The sequence below is a fragment of the Oncorhynchus kisutch genome, linkage group LG8 (genome assembly GCF_002021735.2).
Source record: "Oncorhynchus kisutch isolate 150728-3 linkage group LG8, Okis_V2, whole genome shotgun sequence".
Taxonomy (NCBI): domain Eukaryota; kingdom Metazoa; phylum Chordata; class Actinopteri; order Salmoniformes; family Salmonidae; genus Oncorhynchus; species Oncorhynchus kisutch.
In genome coordinates, this window is record NC_034181.2 from 73,222,691 (window position 1) to 73,242,112 (window position 19,422).

General features: G+C 44.3%; 1 protein-coding gene across 5 annotated transcripts in view; it reads right to left on the reverse strand.

The window, feature by feature from the left end:
- Positions 1 to 19,422, reverse strand: part of LOC109895217 (suppression of tumorigenicity 5 protein) — a 75,454-nt gene that overhangs the window by 26,678 nt on the left and 29,354 nt on the right. For 4 of the 5 annotated variants that reach the window (XR_004210898.1, XM_031831159.1, XM_031831158.1 and 1 more), the window contains exons 3-4: positions 10,388 to 11,686; positions 8,021 to 8,169 (exon numbers count right to left, since the gene is read on the reverse strand). Coding sequence is in view for 4 of the 5 variants with exons in the window: in XM_031831159.1 (XP_031687019.1) it covers positions 8,021 to 8,169; positions 10,388 to 11,686 (1,448 nt within the window). In the remaining variant the exon portion in view is untranslated. Of the gene's footprint in view, positions 1 to 8,020; positions 8,170 to 10,387; positions 11,687 to 12,280; positions 12,933 to 19,422 lie in introns of those variants that run through there. The other variant, XM_031831161.1, reaches the window with a different exon arrangement.

Below are 19,422 nucleotides of genomic sequence, written 5' to 3' on the forward strand. Positions count from 1 at the left end.
AAGGAAGGTATTTGACTAGACAAGACAAAGCCAGAGGTGCTTCAGGCCAGAGTCTGTGTGAGATGACGGGGGGCAGGAGAGGGAGTTGGGGGGCAGGAGAGAGGCTCCCCGTGGTGTAGCTCAGATCAAATAAGTCATGCAGGGGCCAGGTTAAATGTCACTCTCAGCTGGCTGCTACAATGCCCAAATGTACTGTCTCTTTAAACAGTTACTGTTGAGCCAGGGCCCCGGAGGCCCCGCTGGCCCCTGACCGACTGCACTGTGCCGAGACTCCCGGACACTGGGCTGCTAGTGGTGAGTCATGGCCGGAGTATGCAGGCTGTCTGCTGCGGGAGGCGAAGGGGAGGAGCGGAGCGGGACATCCTCCTCCTCTCAGGTATCACTGAACTTCATTCTCACATCCTTTCAATGAGACTGTTGATGCAGAAATGTTCACTCAACATTTCAGAGGTGTTGCACAAAGCGTTTTGGGTTTTTCCACTGCACACTGACGGGAATCTCACACAGCACTGCTTTCACTGATGTCACTTGGAAAAGGGCCAGCCTGCGTGTATAAAAACTGGTATAACACCACTGCCCATGTCCATCCAGACGTGCTCTGAGAATAGCATTTCAGCTGGGTCTGAAAAGGTTGTGAGAAAACGAAGGAACTGCACTAAAAAGGAAAACAGAGCCAGATGGTGTCGAAAGGCATGAGGGAAAAGACTTGCAGTGAAAGACGAGAATGAATCTTACAACAGAGCTAGTGTCTGGTAAAAGAGACTACACTAAATCTATACTTCAGCATCTCAATGATGGAAGAGAATCCTATAAACGGAGGAACACCTTGAAGGCCAACGTTAAGCTGTGATAAATGTATCTGTTAAAGGTATCTGTTTTGTTAAAAGGGGTTCATCATTTATTGCCTATTTATGAACCATCTTAGTGAGATCATCAGAGCATTCTGCCATGTCATACTGAAAATGAAATTCCAGTCAGACTGGGCTTTTGCCTCTTCCCTCCCTATGCATTATCAGAGCTGAGTGTAGCTGGGACCATAAACTGAAAATGATTGAGACCGACCATACTTATCGCAGGCATTTTACTGATATTGTTGATTACGATAAGTAGCCTACTAGAGAAATATGAAGTTTGAAATGAAATAAGTTCACTAACATGTGTGATTGTTAATTGGGCAATTGATGGCTACAAACTAGTAGTAGTTTTTTTTAACCCAATTTCATGGTATCCAATTGGTAGTAGTTACATTCTTGTCTCATCGCTGCAACTCCCGTACGAACGGGAGAGGCGAAGGTCGAAAGCCATGCGTCCTCCGAAACACAACCGAACCTGCTTCTTGACACAATGCACATCCAACCCGGAAGCCAGCCACACCAATGTGTTGGAGGAAACACCATACACCAGGCAACCTGGTCGGCGTGCACTGCGTCAAACCCGCCACAGAAGTCGCTAATGAGACAAGGATATCCCTGCCGGCCAAACCCACCCTAACCCGGACGACGCTTGGCCAATTGTGCGTCGCCCCATGGACCTCCCGGTCGCTCGAACCCAGAATCTCTGGTGGCACAGCTAGCACTGCGATGCAGTGCCTTAGAACACTGCGCCACCTGGGAGGCCAGTAGTAGTAGTTTTAAGGGTAATATGAAAAAATGTACTGTATTCAGGCAATTTATCGCGATATGGATATTTGCCTGTATGGCCCAGCTCTAGGGCTGGACTGACGTCTCAGTGCTCTGGGACCCCAATCAACTGAAGCAGAGTAATGACAGCCTGCTGGGATGATGATATGTCTCCCTGGCTTCTGACGCACTGGAGGGTACTAATCAACTGCTGTGGTTACTCACATCCAGAGTGGGCACACCACTCCTGACCTGGCTGCACACACACTGTGACTCGGCATCTGTTTACACAATAGGCTCTCTCTAGAGCGAGACAGAGGACAGACTATCTACACAATGTCAGGATAGGATTACCCCATAAAAGGGCTATGGACAGAATGTCCCTCGCCATCGAGTGGCTGCTACAGTGGCACCAGTCATTCATGTAATAAACAGAGATGTTCACGGGACCAAAACGGGCTTGAGATCTGTCTAAACATTTGGTGGCACCACAAACCATGCTGTAACTGTACAGTGTACATCCTTCAGAGAAGGCTTGTGACCACATGGGCCAAATTATGCTCGGAGATGCACAGTATTTTTGGAATCTAAATAGTTTAACACTCATACCTCAAAAATGCTCAAAACTACAGTATACATTCAACTGTAAATTAAAGAGAAATGCCATACTGTATTCATCAGCAATTCATAAATCTATGTGAAATGTATGATTACATAGACAAAACAAAGCATCATTATTCCAGTCAGCAGATTCCAATGCAGTGTTAGAGCAGAGATAATCTGGCTCAGACAGACAGGCCAGGGAGGCTATCTTACCTCAGCACCACCACTGTTGACATAATGATGTTAGAGAGATTCAGTTCAGCTTGGGGTTGATGATGCAGACATAATCCATTACTACTGAGTCACTGTTGTGTACATATCCTGATTCACCAGACAGGAAACCTATTCCCAGTGACGCTACGCCAATCAAACTATAGCTTGTCATAATATAACCATTTATACCATAACACCATAATGAATCATGAATTTCATAACACAGGTGGCAGATGACTGATCTTCTCAAAGTACATTTTGCCAATTAGACATAAGAAACACTGACTTCAGACTGACTTCACTGGTTTCAGAATGAGAAGCCAGTGAATATTGGCAAGTGTCCAGTCACTCAATAATTAATTTGAGAGTATCTCATCAGAGAGACTTGAAAAGCTGCAATATGACATAATGAAACGTGGCTGGATGATGACAATACGCACGTAGTACTCAGTGGATTCTCCATGCAGTGGCAGGATCGGACGGCAGCTTCGGGGAAGTCGAAAGGAGGAGTGTGTTTTTTTTCATAAATAACAACTGGTGTGCTGCTTCCAGTGTGAAGGAAATCTCTAGCTTTTGGTCACCTGATATAGAATACCTCATGGTAAGCTACAGACCCTTTTATCTACCAAGAGAGTTCTCATCTGTAATTATCACAGCTGTCTACATCCATCCACAAGCCAACACCACTCTGGCACTCAACTGTATGGAGCCATAAACAAACAAGTGGTTGGGTGGAGAATTAAAACCGTCCTACCTCACTTCTACCAACACGTCTCCTGTGCCACTAATGGCACTAAAACTATAGACCACTTTTTTTCTACCAACAGAAATGCAAACAAGGCCCTCCCTCATCCTCCCTTTGGAAAATCTGACCATGACTCCATTTTCCTGCTTCCTTCTCAAACAGGAAGTACCAGTGATGCCCTGAATACGGAAGTGGTTGGATGAAGCAGACGAGAGGCTATAAAACTGTTTTTCTAGTACAGACTGGAATATGTTCCACGATTTATCCCATAGCATTGTGGAGTTTACCACAACAGTCATTGGCTTCATCAATAAGTGCATAGCATATCCAAACCAAAAACCATGGATTACAGACAATATCCACGCTGGGCTAAAGGCTAGAGCTACCGCTTATAAGGGACAGGACATGGACATGGATGCATACAAGAACGGCCGCTCTGACCTCCGACAAGACATCAAACATGCAGAAGGACAATATAAGAGGGAGGTGGAATGCAATCACAAGGCCGAAATACCAGGGCATGTTCTCAGAACATGCGCAAACCAGCTGGCAAGTGTCTTCACGGACATTTTCAATCTCTCCTTGTCCCAGTCTGTAATCCCAAAATGTTTCAAACTGACCACCATTGTCCCTGTTCCCAAGAGCTCCAATGTAATCTGCCTAATTGACTATCGCCCTGTAGCACTCAAATCTGTAATTATGAAGTGCTTTGAAAGGCTGGTCATGAAAAACATCAACACCATCATCCCAGACACCCTACACCCACTCCAATTTGCATACCCCCTGACAGATCCACAGATGAAGCAATCACAATTGCACTTCACACTGCCCTCTTCCACCTGGACAGGAGGGAAAATTACTATGTGAGAATGCTGTTCATAGACTAGAGCTCAGCGTTCAACATAACATTCCCCTCCAAGCTCATCACCAAGCTAGGGACCCTGGGACTGAACCACTCCCTCTGCAACTGGATCCTGGCTGACCCTCAACACCTGGGCCCCTCAGGGGTGTGTGCTTAGGCCCCTCCTGTACTCCCTGTTCACCCACGACTGCGTGGTCACGCACAACTCTGACACCGTCACCAAGTTTGCTGACGACGCGACAGTGGTAGGCCTGATCATGGACGGCGATGAGACAGCCTACAGGAAGGAGGTCAGAGACTTAGCAGTGTGGTGCCAGGACAACAACGTCAGTAAAACCAAGGAGCTGATCGTAGACTAAAGGGGAAAGAGGGGAGAGCACACCCATATCCATGTTGACAGGGCTGTTGTGGAGCGGGTTGAGAGCTTCTAGTTCCTTGGTGTCCATATCACTAAGGACTTAACATGGTTCTCACACGCGCACACAGTCGTGAAGAGGGCATGGCAGCAATTCTGAAAAGATTTGGCATTGGCTCTCGGATCCTCCCAAATGTTCTACAGATGTAATATTGAGAGCATCTTGACTTGCTGCATCACTACTCTGTATGGCAAATGCACCACCCTTGAGCTCAAAGCGCTACAGAGGGTGATGCGGACAGCCCAGTACATCACAGGGGCCGAGCTCCCTGCCATCCAGGACCTCTATATCAGGCGGCATCAGAGGAAGGCCTGAAAAATTACCAAAGACTCCCAAGCCATAGACTGTTCACTCTGCTACCGTCCGGCAAACGTACTGGAGCATCGGCTCTCAGACCAACAAGCTCTGAGACAGCTTCTACCCCCAAACCATAAGACTGCTAAATAGCCAGACTGCTAAATAGTAAATGAATGATACCTAAACTATCTGCACTGACTCTATCTTGCACCTACCTGCACTTGCACTAACCCTACGTACTAACCCTATGTACACACACACCATATACACACACTCACTAGACTATTTATACACACCATATACACACACTCACTAGACTATATATACACACTCACTAGACTATATATATATACACACACACCATATACACACTCACTAGACTATATATATGCACTCACTAGACTATATATACGCAGACCATATACACACTCACTCATATACACTACATTGACACTCCAACACAAAACCCACACACATTCACACACATACACACACTTTTACACTCATCATATGCTGCTGCTTCTCTGTTCTATACTCGGCCTTGTCTCAGGATGGTAAGTTGGTGGTTGAAGATATCCCTCTAGGGGTGTGGGGGCTGTGCTTTGGCAAAGTGGGTGGGGTTATATCCTTCCTGTTTGGCCCTGTCCGGAGGTGTCCTCGGATGGGGCCACAGCAGTGTCTCCTGACCCCTCCTGTCTCAGCCTCCAGTATTTATACTGCAGTAGTTTATGTGTTGGGGGGCTAGGGTCAGTTTGTTATATCTGGAGTACTTCTCCTGTCCTATTCGGTGTCCTGTGTGAATTTAAGTGTGCTCTCTCTAATTCTCTCTTTCTTTCTCTCTCTCGGAGGACCTGAGCCCTAGGACCATGCCTCAGGACTACCTGACATGATGACTCCTTGCTGTCCCCAGTCCACCTGGCCGTGCTGCTGCTAAAGTTTCAACTGTTCTGCCTTATTATTATTGGACCATGCTGGTCATTTATGAACATTTGAACATCTTGGCCATGTTCTGTTATAATCTCTACCCGGCACAGCCAGAAGAGGACTGGCCACCCCACATAGCCTGGTTCCTCTCTAGGTTTCTTCCTAGGTTTTGGCCTTTCTAGTGAGTTTTTCCTAGCCACCGTGCTTCTACACCTGCATTGCTTGCTCTTTGGGGTTTTAGGCTGGGTTTCTGTACAGCACTTTGAGATATCAGCTGATGTACGAAGGGCTATATAAATAAATTTGATTTGATATATTTTAGTCTTATTATTATGATCTATCATGATGACTCGTTACTTTACCCTGCCTTCATGTACATATCTACCTCATACCTCTGCACATTGATCTGGTACTCATACTCCCTGTATATAACTCCATTCTTGTGTAGTTTATTTGATTCCTTTTATTCCTAAAATTCTGAAACGATGGGAAGGGCTCGTAAGCAAGGATTTCACAGTAAAGTCTACATCAGTAGTATCCAGCGCATGTAGCAAATTTTATTTTATTTTGAGAAGAATCTTTATTTAATGTACTCATTGCCAGTGGGTTACTGCCTCAGACAGCTATGATCTCCTCACATAGTTGATTAAATGCTTCGAGAAGGGCTGTGTGTGTCTGAGTCCAAAGTGTCTGGGCTGCTACACGTTGAAATACGAGCGGAGAGGGACTAGAACATGGCTTATGTCCCACTGCTGTAGCTGCTGCCTCCAACAGAACATCTGACCTGTAAACCGCTGCTTAGCGGTGGTGGAAACCGCCATTCCATGCTGTGATCAGAGCCAGCTAGGCCTATTTCAGACTAGAGCAGCCAGGATCACTGGGGAGGGACAGCTCACAGAGGCAATGTATTTCTCTGTAACTAATCATCATTCAGCCAAAATGCCTTCGACCGCATCGCCTATTCCATACTCGAGGTGTTCGACCGGCGAACAATGGACTCTTTTTTGGGGTACGCATGAAAGTCCCCCGGGTCCCCTCGCGGTCACTGATTCATGCTCTGCCTGGAACCATTGGTCATCTTCAGAGACGGAATAAAACGCCATAGAGGATGAATTGAGGAAGAGGGTCAACCATTACAGTTCATTTGACCCATGTGCTTGCAAAATAAAATGCTCACAGGCTACAAACATATGTCAACAAACACTCAATCTCTAATTTCCAACTAAAAACATGTCAGCCCCCATTCTTTTACTGGGTCTCACATTCAAGCCTGATGAGCAGGAAGGAAATTTATAGTGGAGGGGCCGAGAATGGCCGGGCGAAACGTGACAGACATTGCTGCCACATGAAGCACCTCAGGAGAACCAGCCTTTTCACTGTCCACAGTCATCAGGACGTTTACTATTGGAAAGGAATTTGGCATACATTTGTACTTTGTCACCCTCAATACAGAGAAATTTGAGTTGGTCTTGCTTATACCGTGATATTGTAGTTTTCCATGTTACCAAAAGTCCTTGTTAGAGGATAGATATTCCCCCAATTTTGTGAAAACAATTCCTTGTGAGACTGTCGAACACTTGGTTTATGTGAAATTAGCTTTAGTGCTAGGTCTGGGCTTTAGCTGAGGCATATCAAGTTGACATTTTCCCAAGCCACAGAGTAATCTTACAATTTAATCCTTTGTCTCAAGGAATGGCCTGATAATGAAGAGTGAGTGATGATCATATTTTCTTTACATAACCATACAGGGCTGAATAAACATAAAGCAGGAATATGAAGTATAAATCTAGCATTGATTTTTGAAAAGCCCTGAGAGTTTTTCAGTCAGCTAATTGGGACTGTCCAATAGAAAGCAGATGGGGTATAAATGTACACCATGACTGTCAAATTCCTTTTAACCAGGGGAAGGCCAGCTAGCAATATATAACCCATCTGTTGTTGCTGGCTCCCACATAACCATTGTCTGGAGACAGACACACAGAGCTTTCAGCATATAAAGAAATACTTGTTATCAGTCCATAACAATTCGGAGTTGATGGTGAAACCAGAAAGCAGCACACATCTTCATGCCATCCTTCAGAATAAAGACAATCCAGTCTACTTGGCAGCTGAGAGTGTGAGGATATGAGAGTGTGAGGATATGAGAGAGTGACCAACAATCAGACTTCTCTAGAAATCTACCAAGTGTGTGAAAGGATTTTGGAATTACTGCTTGCATCAGCAGTCACTAACAGAGTTTGGCTTTCACAATCCTGGTTATTCACTGAATTACAATGCATCAGTAAGTGTCCCAGGTCAGGCTGAGTTATCCTCAGCTATCCAGACACAGATGCATTCTTACCCACTATGTCCTCATAGGCGTTCTCCTCTAAAGTGCTTTTGGAGCTGGGCCGGCTGCTGCGGGTCTCTGTGGAAACAGTGCCATTCTCTGTGTGAGAGGACGGGTACGAGGAGGCCAGGCTGGCAGCATCCTCCAACTCACATGACTCCCTGGAGAGAGAGAGAGTCAGAAAGAGAGAGAGAGAGAGAGAGAGAGAGAGAGAGACAGAAATGGAGAGAGAGAGAGAGAGAGAGTCAGAAAGAGAAAGTAAGGGGATTGATGGAGGGAGAATCACAGAGAGGAAAAGAGGGAGGAAAGTGAATGGGAGGAAGGGAAAGAAACAAGAAACAGGAAGGGAGGATGAAAAAAGCAGAAAAGAATATGGTATTTAATCATGTATGGCTGTGCTGAGAGAGTGGAGAGGAGAACTGCAGTCCAGAGAGTCTGGATCATTCCATCCTGACATCCTCTACTGGCCGATTACAATCAACGAGGACCACCTGAGAGGATGAAAGCCACTGTTCCAAGGAGACCCAAATATGCCTCATCCCTCAACAGCCCTCTATGAAGCTGCCAATTAGAGAGAGAGAGAGAGAGAGAGAGAGACCTGGAACACTGGTTCAGAGAACCACTAAACTAATGACAGCAACACTACACTGACAGCAACATGTGCTACAATCACAAAGTCATTTCCTGTATATTTACCACCAACCCCTCCATTAGATCAGTGAGTTCACGCCTGCTATCCTGCTGTCCTGCACCATTGACGGCTCATGGCTTTTAAACATGCTCTGAAATTGCGTCTGCCGCAGGAATGTTAAACACTGACTCCAAGTCAGGGACATTAAAGGATCTCCTCCTCCTCTGCGGTCATCAAGAGGATCTGGCAAGGCCCTGCCCTCAGTCATTGGCCTAAACAAGTTGTGCTCTGAAGGCAATTTAAAGGGGGATAAAGAACGAGGGTAATAAACAATATTAAGTGTTGCAAAAAGACAACAGGCTAATAGCTGTCTGTACTGCACAGCTCTATAGCAACATAATGAAGAAGGATGAGGAGGCACACTGGGAACCTTGGGATGTCCACTGGCAAGACAACATACTGTAGGCCTTTGCTAAATAACAGGCATGCTATAAGAAGAATACAGTCCTGTTTTGATGTAAGAGTGACTTGGAACGTTGTTGAAAAGCTGTTGGATTTCAAGGATAGAACAATTGATGGTCTTGGACATGAACAGTTTGGCTGGAGCTGAGCAGTGATATTTAAGGATGTTCTAATTCAACCATTATTACAGTACACTGTGTTATAGACATTTACAGTAATACTTTGTTTCTCACGGACAGCAGACGTTCGTTACCTGGCCTTATACTAAGATACACAATGCCCTGTCTAAAGTAGTTGACACTTGAAATTTGTTTTATATTGCAATTAGGCTACTTAATGTTTGTTCAATGAAAGACTGACATTATTACAAAAGAACACTGGAAAAACAACAGAAACTCAATTTAACATATTCCATTTCAATGGCAACATTCTAGACAAAATCAAATTAGAAAAAACAGAAAAACAAAAGCCATGAACAATATCAATAGAACAATGTGATCCTCTTCATTTGAAGCCAAAAAATACTGTCTTTCTAATGCAGGAAAACATTGAGGCCTTGAGAAAATTAACAGCAGATTCAATGTTTATATGCTTACTATCAAATACTGAACAGAAATGGCAAACCATTTCAGTGAGCAGCATCACTACAAAGTGAGCGAGGCCACTCTACTGTCTATCTGACTACAGCCAGAACTGTAGTCAGATACACTTGAACACCAACAAAGTAAAGCTTGGTCTATGATCCTTACCCCCGTAAAAACATTCTCAGAAAGGAGCTAAACAAATTCACTGCCTCTGTTTTTACTGCAGCCTGCAGGACCTATGTTTTGTTTTGCAGCTCCATAAATCAGCATCTCCTGTTCGCCATGTTGTTTGATCAGCATGGCTGATTCTGAGGGGGAGGGAGGGCCCGGGGGATGAGATACACATGTTTTACTGTCTGAGAATGCACTAAACACAACACAAAAACATCAGTTCACTGAACCGTGGACTTACTGACACATGCCATAACAACAAAAGACTACACTTAGAACAGAATGTGCTATTTAGAACCTTAAAGAGTTCTTCGGCTATCCTCATAGGAGAACACTTTGAAGAAGTGGTTGCAGGTAGAACACTTTTGGTTCCAGGTAGAAAGAACCCTTTCTACAGAGGGTTCTACACGGAACCTAAACGGGTTCTAACTGGAACCAAAACAGGTTCTCCTATGGGGACAGCCGGATAACCTATTACAAACCCTTTTTTCTAAGAGTGTACACGTCTAGAGGTGACGTGACTATTCTCACCTGTCCTGGAGTCTCTTGGGGGAGCTCCAGTCCTTCGTCAGATTTTGTGTCATGTTGGGTGCGGGGGTGGTGGGCAGCAGGGGTGGTGACTCCTCAGAAGCACTGCAAGGAGGTAGTCCGTTGCTTGGCGACGTGCCCTTGTGGTTGCGGTTGGCGTCGTACTCAAAGGTGCGTTTAGGTTTGGGCAGGGGGTTGACTGGCATGCCCTCCAGTGTCTGTTGACAGGGGGGCTCTGGGCTCTCGGTCTCTGACCGGGTTGAGCTCACACTGAACCTCTGTCTGGAGAGTTTATCAGAGGCCTGCAGGGCGTCTGGTTCTGTGATCACAGAACATATACTGCTGCGTTTACTGGTGCCCCTACTGTCCAAGTCCTCCACCCCACCTATCATAACACACTTCTGTCTCGTTTTGTCTGGTGCATAGCAGTTACTAAGATACCGGGGTGGCTGGCTGGGGCTCTCCTTCAGCACCTTCTCGATCTTTTGTATCCGATTGAGTACAGCAGACGTTTCCTTCCGAGTAGACAGGGAGCTCAGGAATAACGCAGAGGAGTCGGTCTTTCCTGGCCTCTTCTGGAAGCGGCCCAGACACTCACTGTCTGAGGCTGCCTCCTCTTCCTCTGTCTCTGGATAGGAGCACTCGGAGAAAGCTTTACTCATCCTCCGGATGCTCTTGAAGTCAAAGGTCTTCTCACTGCAAGGTGAGGAGAGGAGGCTGGGGCAGCCCTCGCTGCCACCCACACGCTCACCTACAGGCCTCTTTTCCAGACACAGGCTCATCCTAGGCAGAGCCACCCTCCTGCACTCCCATTCTGAGATCTTCTTACGGATGGCCACAGAGGATGCCCCTGACACAGGGCGGCTAAGAGAGAGGGTGCGCTTGTGGCTGTGGTTGGATGAAGGTCCCAAGGAGAGGGTGCTCCAGCTCAGGGGACCACCACTCAGTCCACCCCCCCCAGGAAGGTCCTCCTGTTTCTGGTTCTCTTTCTGCTCCTCCTGGCCCCCCTGGGCCTCCTGACCCACCTGAGCCCCACCAGAGGGCTTGTAGATGGAGAGCTTGTTGTCCAGGCAGCTAATGCTCTTGGACTTGGTAAGTCGGCTCTGGGACAGTAAGTCACAGGAGAGGGAGGCTCCACTGCAGAGGCTAGCGGTCTTGCTGCTCCAGCCGGCCCGGCCCAAGAGTCTGCCGTCTGTTTTGACGTATCTGACGTGCTGCCTGTTGTCCTCGCTGTCGCTGAGCGGGGTGTGGTACCGCCCCTGTGTGGCAGAAAGAATGGGGGGTGGGGATGCAGACTGGCACCTGGAATGAGAGGGGGGGGGGGGGTCAGAAACATCATGATACCATTCCTTACAACGTTACTTAATTTGCTCCCAAATACCAAAATAATAATTTAGCTCACTTAACAGCTCGAAAGAGTCTGGCGCTGAGAGCTGCTGTGAATTCCTCTCAACACTGTTGACTGCACATTGAGAGAAACTAGGCATGGAATACCCGTGGTTACCTCAGGTGTGTTCAGCTTACCAGTGGGAGTTTAATCATAGCAGCTAAAGTTTACAGGGCAACAGAAGTAGAAAAAACTCTCTCTTTAGAGAAGAAAGAAAAGAAAGGAAAACCCTTCATTGCCAGAATGTATTTCTAAGATAATAGGCAACATGAAAACTTTGACCACTCGTGAAATAACCGCTGGAAAATACCCAGTAATGTGACATAACTTTGGCAGTACGGGATCCCTGTTCGACGCCAAAGCAAATACATATCTACAGTAAAAATGCATGCGTGGATTTTTCCACATAATTAAAATGATTTGGGTAGAATGTATGTATGTAGACGGCACACACAAAGCCATGGGAATACAGCACGCTGAGAGACAGATGAGACGCTCTTAGGTCTTACCTTCATCAGCAGCTTACCACACTAGTCCTGGGAGAGTTGTCTGTGTTTCCTGATGCTAACAGCTAACAGCCTCACAGAGTGGACACCGGCCCGGCCCCTGGCTCATTACAGACTGGTCCATTGTTCACCTAACACCGCCACTAACGCGACGCTGCTTCTGCTCAATGCTGAGAAATGTGGATAAAACACCCTGCTGCTGACCTCATTTGGGCTTTTCACAGAGAAAAACACACTCTTTCTCACCCATCTCTGACTCTTCCGTTTCTACCCCACTCAGAAGACTTTGGGAACTTTCTGGACTTGGCTCCTGACTGAGGCTTGCAAAACCCAAGGCGGTGGTGGGGATCTGATGTCACAGCTAGCAACAGTTAGAATAACAAGTGTGAGCTGAGCTGGGCTGGGCTGGGACAAGGAGGTGATGGCTGTGATCCGAGGTGCAGGTTGGGACAGATCTCTTCACACCTCTGGGCTCTGTCTTTCACACGGAGGTGGGGACTACTGGGGAGAGAGCTGTACAGCACCTGATCACCTGCGGGCCAAAGTCAGACTGTCTGACTCACTGTGTCAGTTACCTAACTCCTCCTCAAATCAAATCAAATGTTATTGGTCACATACACATGGTTAGCAGATGTTAACGCGAGTGTAGAGAAATGCTTGTGCTTCTAATTCCGACCGTGCAGTCATATCTAACAAGTAATCTAACAATTTCACAAAAACTACCTTTTACACACACAACTGTAAAGGAATGAATAAGAATTTGTACATATAAATACATGGATGAGCGATGGCCATGCGGCATAGGCAAGATGCAGTAGATGGTATAGAATACAGTATATACATTTGAGATGAGTAATGTAGGGTATGTAAACATTATATAAAGTGGCATTGTTTAAAGTGACTAGTGATACATTTATTACATCCAATTTTTTATTATTAAAGTGGCTAGAGATGTGAGTCAGTATGTTGGCAGCAGCCACTCAATGTTAGTGATGGCTGTTTAACAGTCTGATGGCCTTGAGATAGAAGCTGTTTTTCAGTCTCTCCTTCTGGATGATAGCAGGGTGAACAGGCAGTGGCTCGGTGGTTGTTGTCCTTGATGATATTTTTGGCCTTCCTGTAACATCGGGTGGTGTAGGTGTCCTGGAGGGCAGGTAGTTTGCCTCACTACCCTCTGGAGAGCCTTACGGTTGTGGGCGGAGCAGTTGCCGTACCAGGCGGTGATACAGCCCGACAGGATGCTCTCTATTGTGCATCTGTAAAAGTTTGTGAGTGTTTCTGGTGACAAGACAAATTTCTTCAGCCTCCTGAGGTTGAAGAAGTGCTGTTGTGCTTTCTACGCCACTCTGTCTGTGTGGGTGGACCATTTCAGTTTGTCCGTGGTGTGTACGCAGAGGAACTTAAAACGTTCTATATTCTCCAATACTGTCCTATCGATGTGGATAGGGGGGTGCTCCCTCTGCTGTTTCCTGAAGTCCACGATCATCTCCTTGACACCACATTCCGAGGGCCCTCACCTCCTCTCTGTAGGCCGTCTCGTCGTTGTTGGTAATCAAGCCTACCACTGTAGTGTCGTCTGCAAACTTGATGATTCCTGACAAATTGATGATTCCTGACAAACTGCTATGTCCAAGTGGCCTGCCTCCTCAAACAATCCAAATTGTACATTCTAAATTCTAAACAAGCATTACGGGTTCAAATCCAGTAGAGTTGACAGAACACACCTATTCTTAGGCCCCTAAAGTCTGTTTGGAAAGCAGGAAAGGTTTTGTCATTATAGCAACAGCCCAAAGAAGTGAAGGAAGCTGCAAGATAGGTAAAGTTATGTATTAACTAAAGAACGCCCTTTAAAGCTTGATTAAGCCATAATGTAAATATAATCAATTAAATGGGCCAGTTCAATAGCATTACTGAACTGTACACATATTAAGGTAAATGGAGTCAGTTCAATAGCATTACTGAACTGTACACATATTAAGGTAAATGGACCAGTTCAATAGCATTACTGAACTGTACACATATTAAGGTAAATGGGGTCAGTTCAATAGCATTACTGAACTGTACCCATATTAAGGTAAATAGGGTCAGTTCAATAGCATTACTGAACTGTACACATATTAAGGTAAATGGGGTCAGTTCAATAGCATTACTGAACTGTACACATATTAAGGTAAATGGGGTCAGTTCAATAGCATTACTGAACTGTACCCATATTAAGGTAAATAGGGTCAGTTCAATAGCATTACTGAACTGTACCCATATTAAGGTAAATGGACCAGTTCAATAGCATTACTGAACTGTACACATATTAAGGTAAATGGACCAGTTCAATAGCATTACTGAACTGTACACATATTAAGGTAAATGGACCAGTTCAATAGCATTACTGAACTGTACACATATTAAGGTCAAAAGATTTACATTTCCCATACTCAACATACACAGAGTTCTTCAGCTGTCCCATAGGAGAACCCTTTTCGGTGCAAGGTAGAACCTTTTTGGTTCCAGGTAAAACCTTTTTTGGGTTCCATGTTGTACTCTCTGTGGAAAGGGTTCTAAGAGTGTAGGGTAGGCCTATTATAGAACAAATAACAATATGAGGGACAAAGGGTTCTAAGAATGTAGGGTAGACCTATTATAGAACAAATAACAATATGAGGGACAATACAGTGCCTTCAGAAAGTATTCATACCCCTTGACTTATTCCACATTTTGTTGTGTTACAGCCTGAATTCCAAATGGATTACATAGATGTTTTTTCTTACCCACAATACCCCATAATGACAAAGTGTGTCACACCCTGACCATAGTTTGCTTTGTATGTTTCTATGTTTTGGTTGGTCAGGGTGTGAGCTGAGTGGGCATTCTATGTTACATGTCTAGTTTGTCTAGTTCTATGTTTGGCCTGATATGGTTCTCAATCAGAGGCAGGTGTTCGTCATTGTCTCTGATTGGGAACCATATTTAGGTAGCCTGTTTGGTGTTGGGTTTTGTGGGTGATTGTCCTTGTTCTGTATCCGTGTTACTTTGCACCAGTATTAGGCTGTTTCGGTTTTCGTGTTACGTTTATTGTTTTTGTATTTGATTTGATTTGATTCGTGTTTACTTTGTTTCATTAAACATGGATCGCAATAGCCACGCCGCATTTTAGTCTGACTCTCCTTTGCCTACAGAAACCCGTTACAAAGTGAAAACATGTTTTTAGACATTTTTGCAAATTGATTGAAATGAAATGCAGAAATGTCTAATTTACATAAGTATTCACACCCCTGAGTCAATACTTTTTTAGAAGCACCTTTAGCAGCGATTACAGCTGCGATTACAGCTTAGAGACTTTCTGGGTGTCTCTAAGAGCTTTCCACACTTGGATTGTGCAACATTTGCACATTATTCTTTTCAGAATGCTTCAAGCTCTGTCAAATTTGTTGTTGATCATTGCTAGACAACCATTTTCAGGTATTGCCATAGATTTCAAGTAAATTTAAGTCAAAACTGTAACTCGGTCACTCAGGAACATTCACTGTCTTGGTAAGTAACTCCAGTGTAGATTTGGCCTTGTGTTTTAGGTTGTTGTCCTGCTGAAAGGTGAATTAATTTTCCAGTGTCTGATGGAAAGCAGGTTTTCCCCTAGGATTTTGCTTGTACTTAAGCTTCATTCCATTTCTTTTTTTATCCTGAAGAACTTCCCAGTCCGGAATGATTACACGCATACCCATAACATGATGCAGCCACCACTATGCTTGAAAATATGGAGAGTGGTACTCAGCAATGTGCTGTATTGGATTTGACCCAAACATAATCTGTATTCTGGGCAAAACGGTAATTGCTTTGCCACATTTTTTTGCAATATTACTTTAGTGCATTGTTGCAAACACGATGCATGTTTTGGAATATTTTTATTCTGTACAGGCTTCCTCCTTTTCACTCTGTCAATTAGGTTTGTTTTGTGGAGTAACTACAATGTTGATCAATCCTCAGTTTTCTCCTATCACAGCCATTAAACTCTAAATGTTTTAAAGTTGGTGAAATCCCTGAGCGGTTTCCTTCCTCTCCGGTAACTGAGTTAGGAAGGAAGGACGCCTGTATCTTTGTATTGACTGGGTGTATTGATACAACACCCAAAGTCCTATTAATAACTTTTCCATGCGCAAAGGGGCATTCAGTGTCTGCTGTTTTTATTTGTACCCATCTACCAATAGGTGCCCTTATTTTGCGAAGCATTGGAAAACCTCACTGGTCTTTGTGGTTGAATCTGTTTGAAATTCACTGCTCGACTGAGGGACCTTTCAGATAATTGTATGTGTGGGGTATAGAGATGAGGTAGTCATTAAAAATCATGTTAAACACTATTATTGCAGACAGAGTGAGTCCATGCAACTTATTAAGTGCATTTTTACTCCTGAACTTATTTAAGCTTGCCATAACAAAGGGGTTGAATACTTATTGACTCAAGACATTTCAGCTTTTCATTTTTAATCATTTCTAAACATTTCTGAAAAGATAATTCCACTTTAACATTATAGGTTATTGTGTAGGCCAGTGACAAAAACAATCTCAATTTGATCCATTTGAAATTCCGGCTGCAATGCAACAAAATGTGAAAAAAGTCAAGGGGTGTGAATACTTTCTGAAGGCAGTGTATGATACTCCACTAAAATGGCTTCTGGTAAGTGAGTTAACCAGTGGAACTTGACAGATTAACCCAAACCATCAATCAGCATGTAGGAACAATGCCATAGGGGTGTACCGTATGTATGAGAACCAGATCACTACAGATTAGCTCTGAGGGTCTACTGTATCTAACTTCTCCAGTTGAAACTGCTTGGTTTCTCATAATGAGGTAGAGAGGAGTGAAACTGGCTCCACATGCCTGGTTTGGACCTGGGGGTTGGACTCAGGATTCACTCTCATTAAACCCAGTCCAGAGGCTGGACTCATAGGTTCAGATTCCTGGACACGGTTTAAGTCTAGTCCAGGACCAGAATGAGCTGTGTCCTGGATGAAGCTATTCATACATCATCGTTTTACAGAATAGTGCTAGCTAGATCATGTTCCAGTTGACTGTGGTAAAAGTCCAAAGTTATGTCCAATTATCCAGTGTCTCTAAAACGGAAACATATGCGATATGGTTTCAAGGGAAAGCAAATGGATAAAAACCAAACACGGGTGAAAATAGCAAGAGGACGGATGACTTTTAGTTACCAACATTCTCAAGGTTGAACCCCATTGATCAGTTCTGTAATTAATCTACCTTTAGTTTTGATTTGCCACATTCATTTGTAAGAATATGTCTAGAAAGCATTTTGATGGAGCAATGTTCAACATTAGCTTCTGCTGGGGAAACATTATTGCTAATGGCCTTTAAATCAAACTGTACGGTATATATCCACAGTATTGCTCCAAATGCACATTATATACTGAACAAAAATCTAAACGCATCATGTAAAGTGTTGGTCCCATGTTTCATGAGCATAAATAAAAGCTCCCCGAAATTTTCCATATGCACAAAAAGCTTATTTCGCTCACATTTTGTGCACAAATTTGTTTACATCCCTGTTAGTGAGCATTTCTACTTTGCCAATTTAATCCATCCACCTGACAGGTGTAGCATTTAAATAAGCTGATTAAACAGCACGATCATTACACAGGTGCACCTTGTGCTGGGGACAATAAAAGGCCACTCTAAAATGTGCAGTTTTGTCACGGCTTGTGCGTATGCTTGGTTGAGTATGAACACGCACAAAATGCTAGCAATAGTTTAGCTAGCCTAATCGCTAGAGGCTCGTTCTCCTTATTAAGCCTAACCAAATCCCGGGGTCAATTTTTCCCTCAACCCCTTCACAGTACGTTCGGATAGATAAGTGAGTGTTAATATCTGGTTATGTCTTTTTAGTTCAGTTTTATACAACTTCTCACAACGATTTGAAACTTCTTCCATAGAATAGTTTTATTCCATAGAATATAACTTTTCTTCCATAGAATGGCGGTAGCTCTTCAAGTTTTGTTCTAGCTCCTTTTCAACATGTTGGAGCCCACTGGTGTAGAACGTGAGGTTAGGAGAGGGACGAAGAGAGAGTATTGAGTTGTGATTGGCTCAAAATAAACTGCTCGTCATGCAGCTTCTGACAGATGATTTGTAATAGCTGTAAACTTTTAAACATATCACAATATAATATAATATGATTGGTTACTAGAATCTCACTAGTAACAATTGTCAGACCCTGATCTGTTTCACATGTCCTTGTGATTGTCTCTACCCCCCTCCAGGTGACGCCCATCTTCCCCATTATCCCCTGTGTATATACAGTGGGGCAAAAAAAGTATTTAGTCATAGGTACACTTCAACTATGACAGACAAAATGAGAAAAAAAATCCAGAAAATCACGTTGTAGGATTTTTTATGAATTTATTTGCAAATTATGGTGGAAAATAAGTATTTGGTCACCTACAAACAAGCAAGATTTCTGGCTCTCACAGACCTGTAACTTCTTCTTTAAGAGGCTCCTCTGTCCTCCACTCGTTACCTGTATTAATGGCACCTGTTTGAACTTGTTATCAGTATAAAAGACACCTGTCCGCAACCTCAAACAGTCACACTCCAAACTCCACTATGGCCAAGACCAAAGAGCTGTCAAAGGACACCAGAAACAAAATTGTAGACCTGCACCAGGCTGGGAAGACTGAATCTGCAATAGGTAAGCAGCTTGGTTTGAAGAAATCAACTGTGGGAGCAATTATTAGGAAATGAAAGACATACAAGACCACTGATAATCTCCCTCGATCTGGGGCTCCACGCAAGATCTCACCCCGTGGGGTCAAAATGATCACAAGAACGGTGAGCAAAAATCCCAGAACCACACGGGGGGACCTAGTGAATGACCTGCAGAGAGCTGGGACCAAAGTAACAAAGCCTACCATCAGTAACACACTACGCCGCCAGGGACGCAAATCCTGCAGTGACGGACGTGTCCCCCTGCTTAAGCCAGTACATGTTCAGGCCCGTCTGAAGTTTGCTAGAGAGCATTTGGATGATCCAGAAGAAGATTGGGAGAATGTCATATGGTCAGATGAAACCAAAATATAACTTTTTGGTAAAAACTGAACTCGTCGTGTTTGGAGGACAAAGAATGCGGAGTTTCATCCAA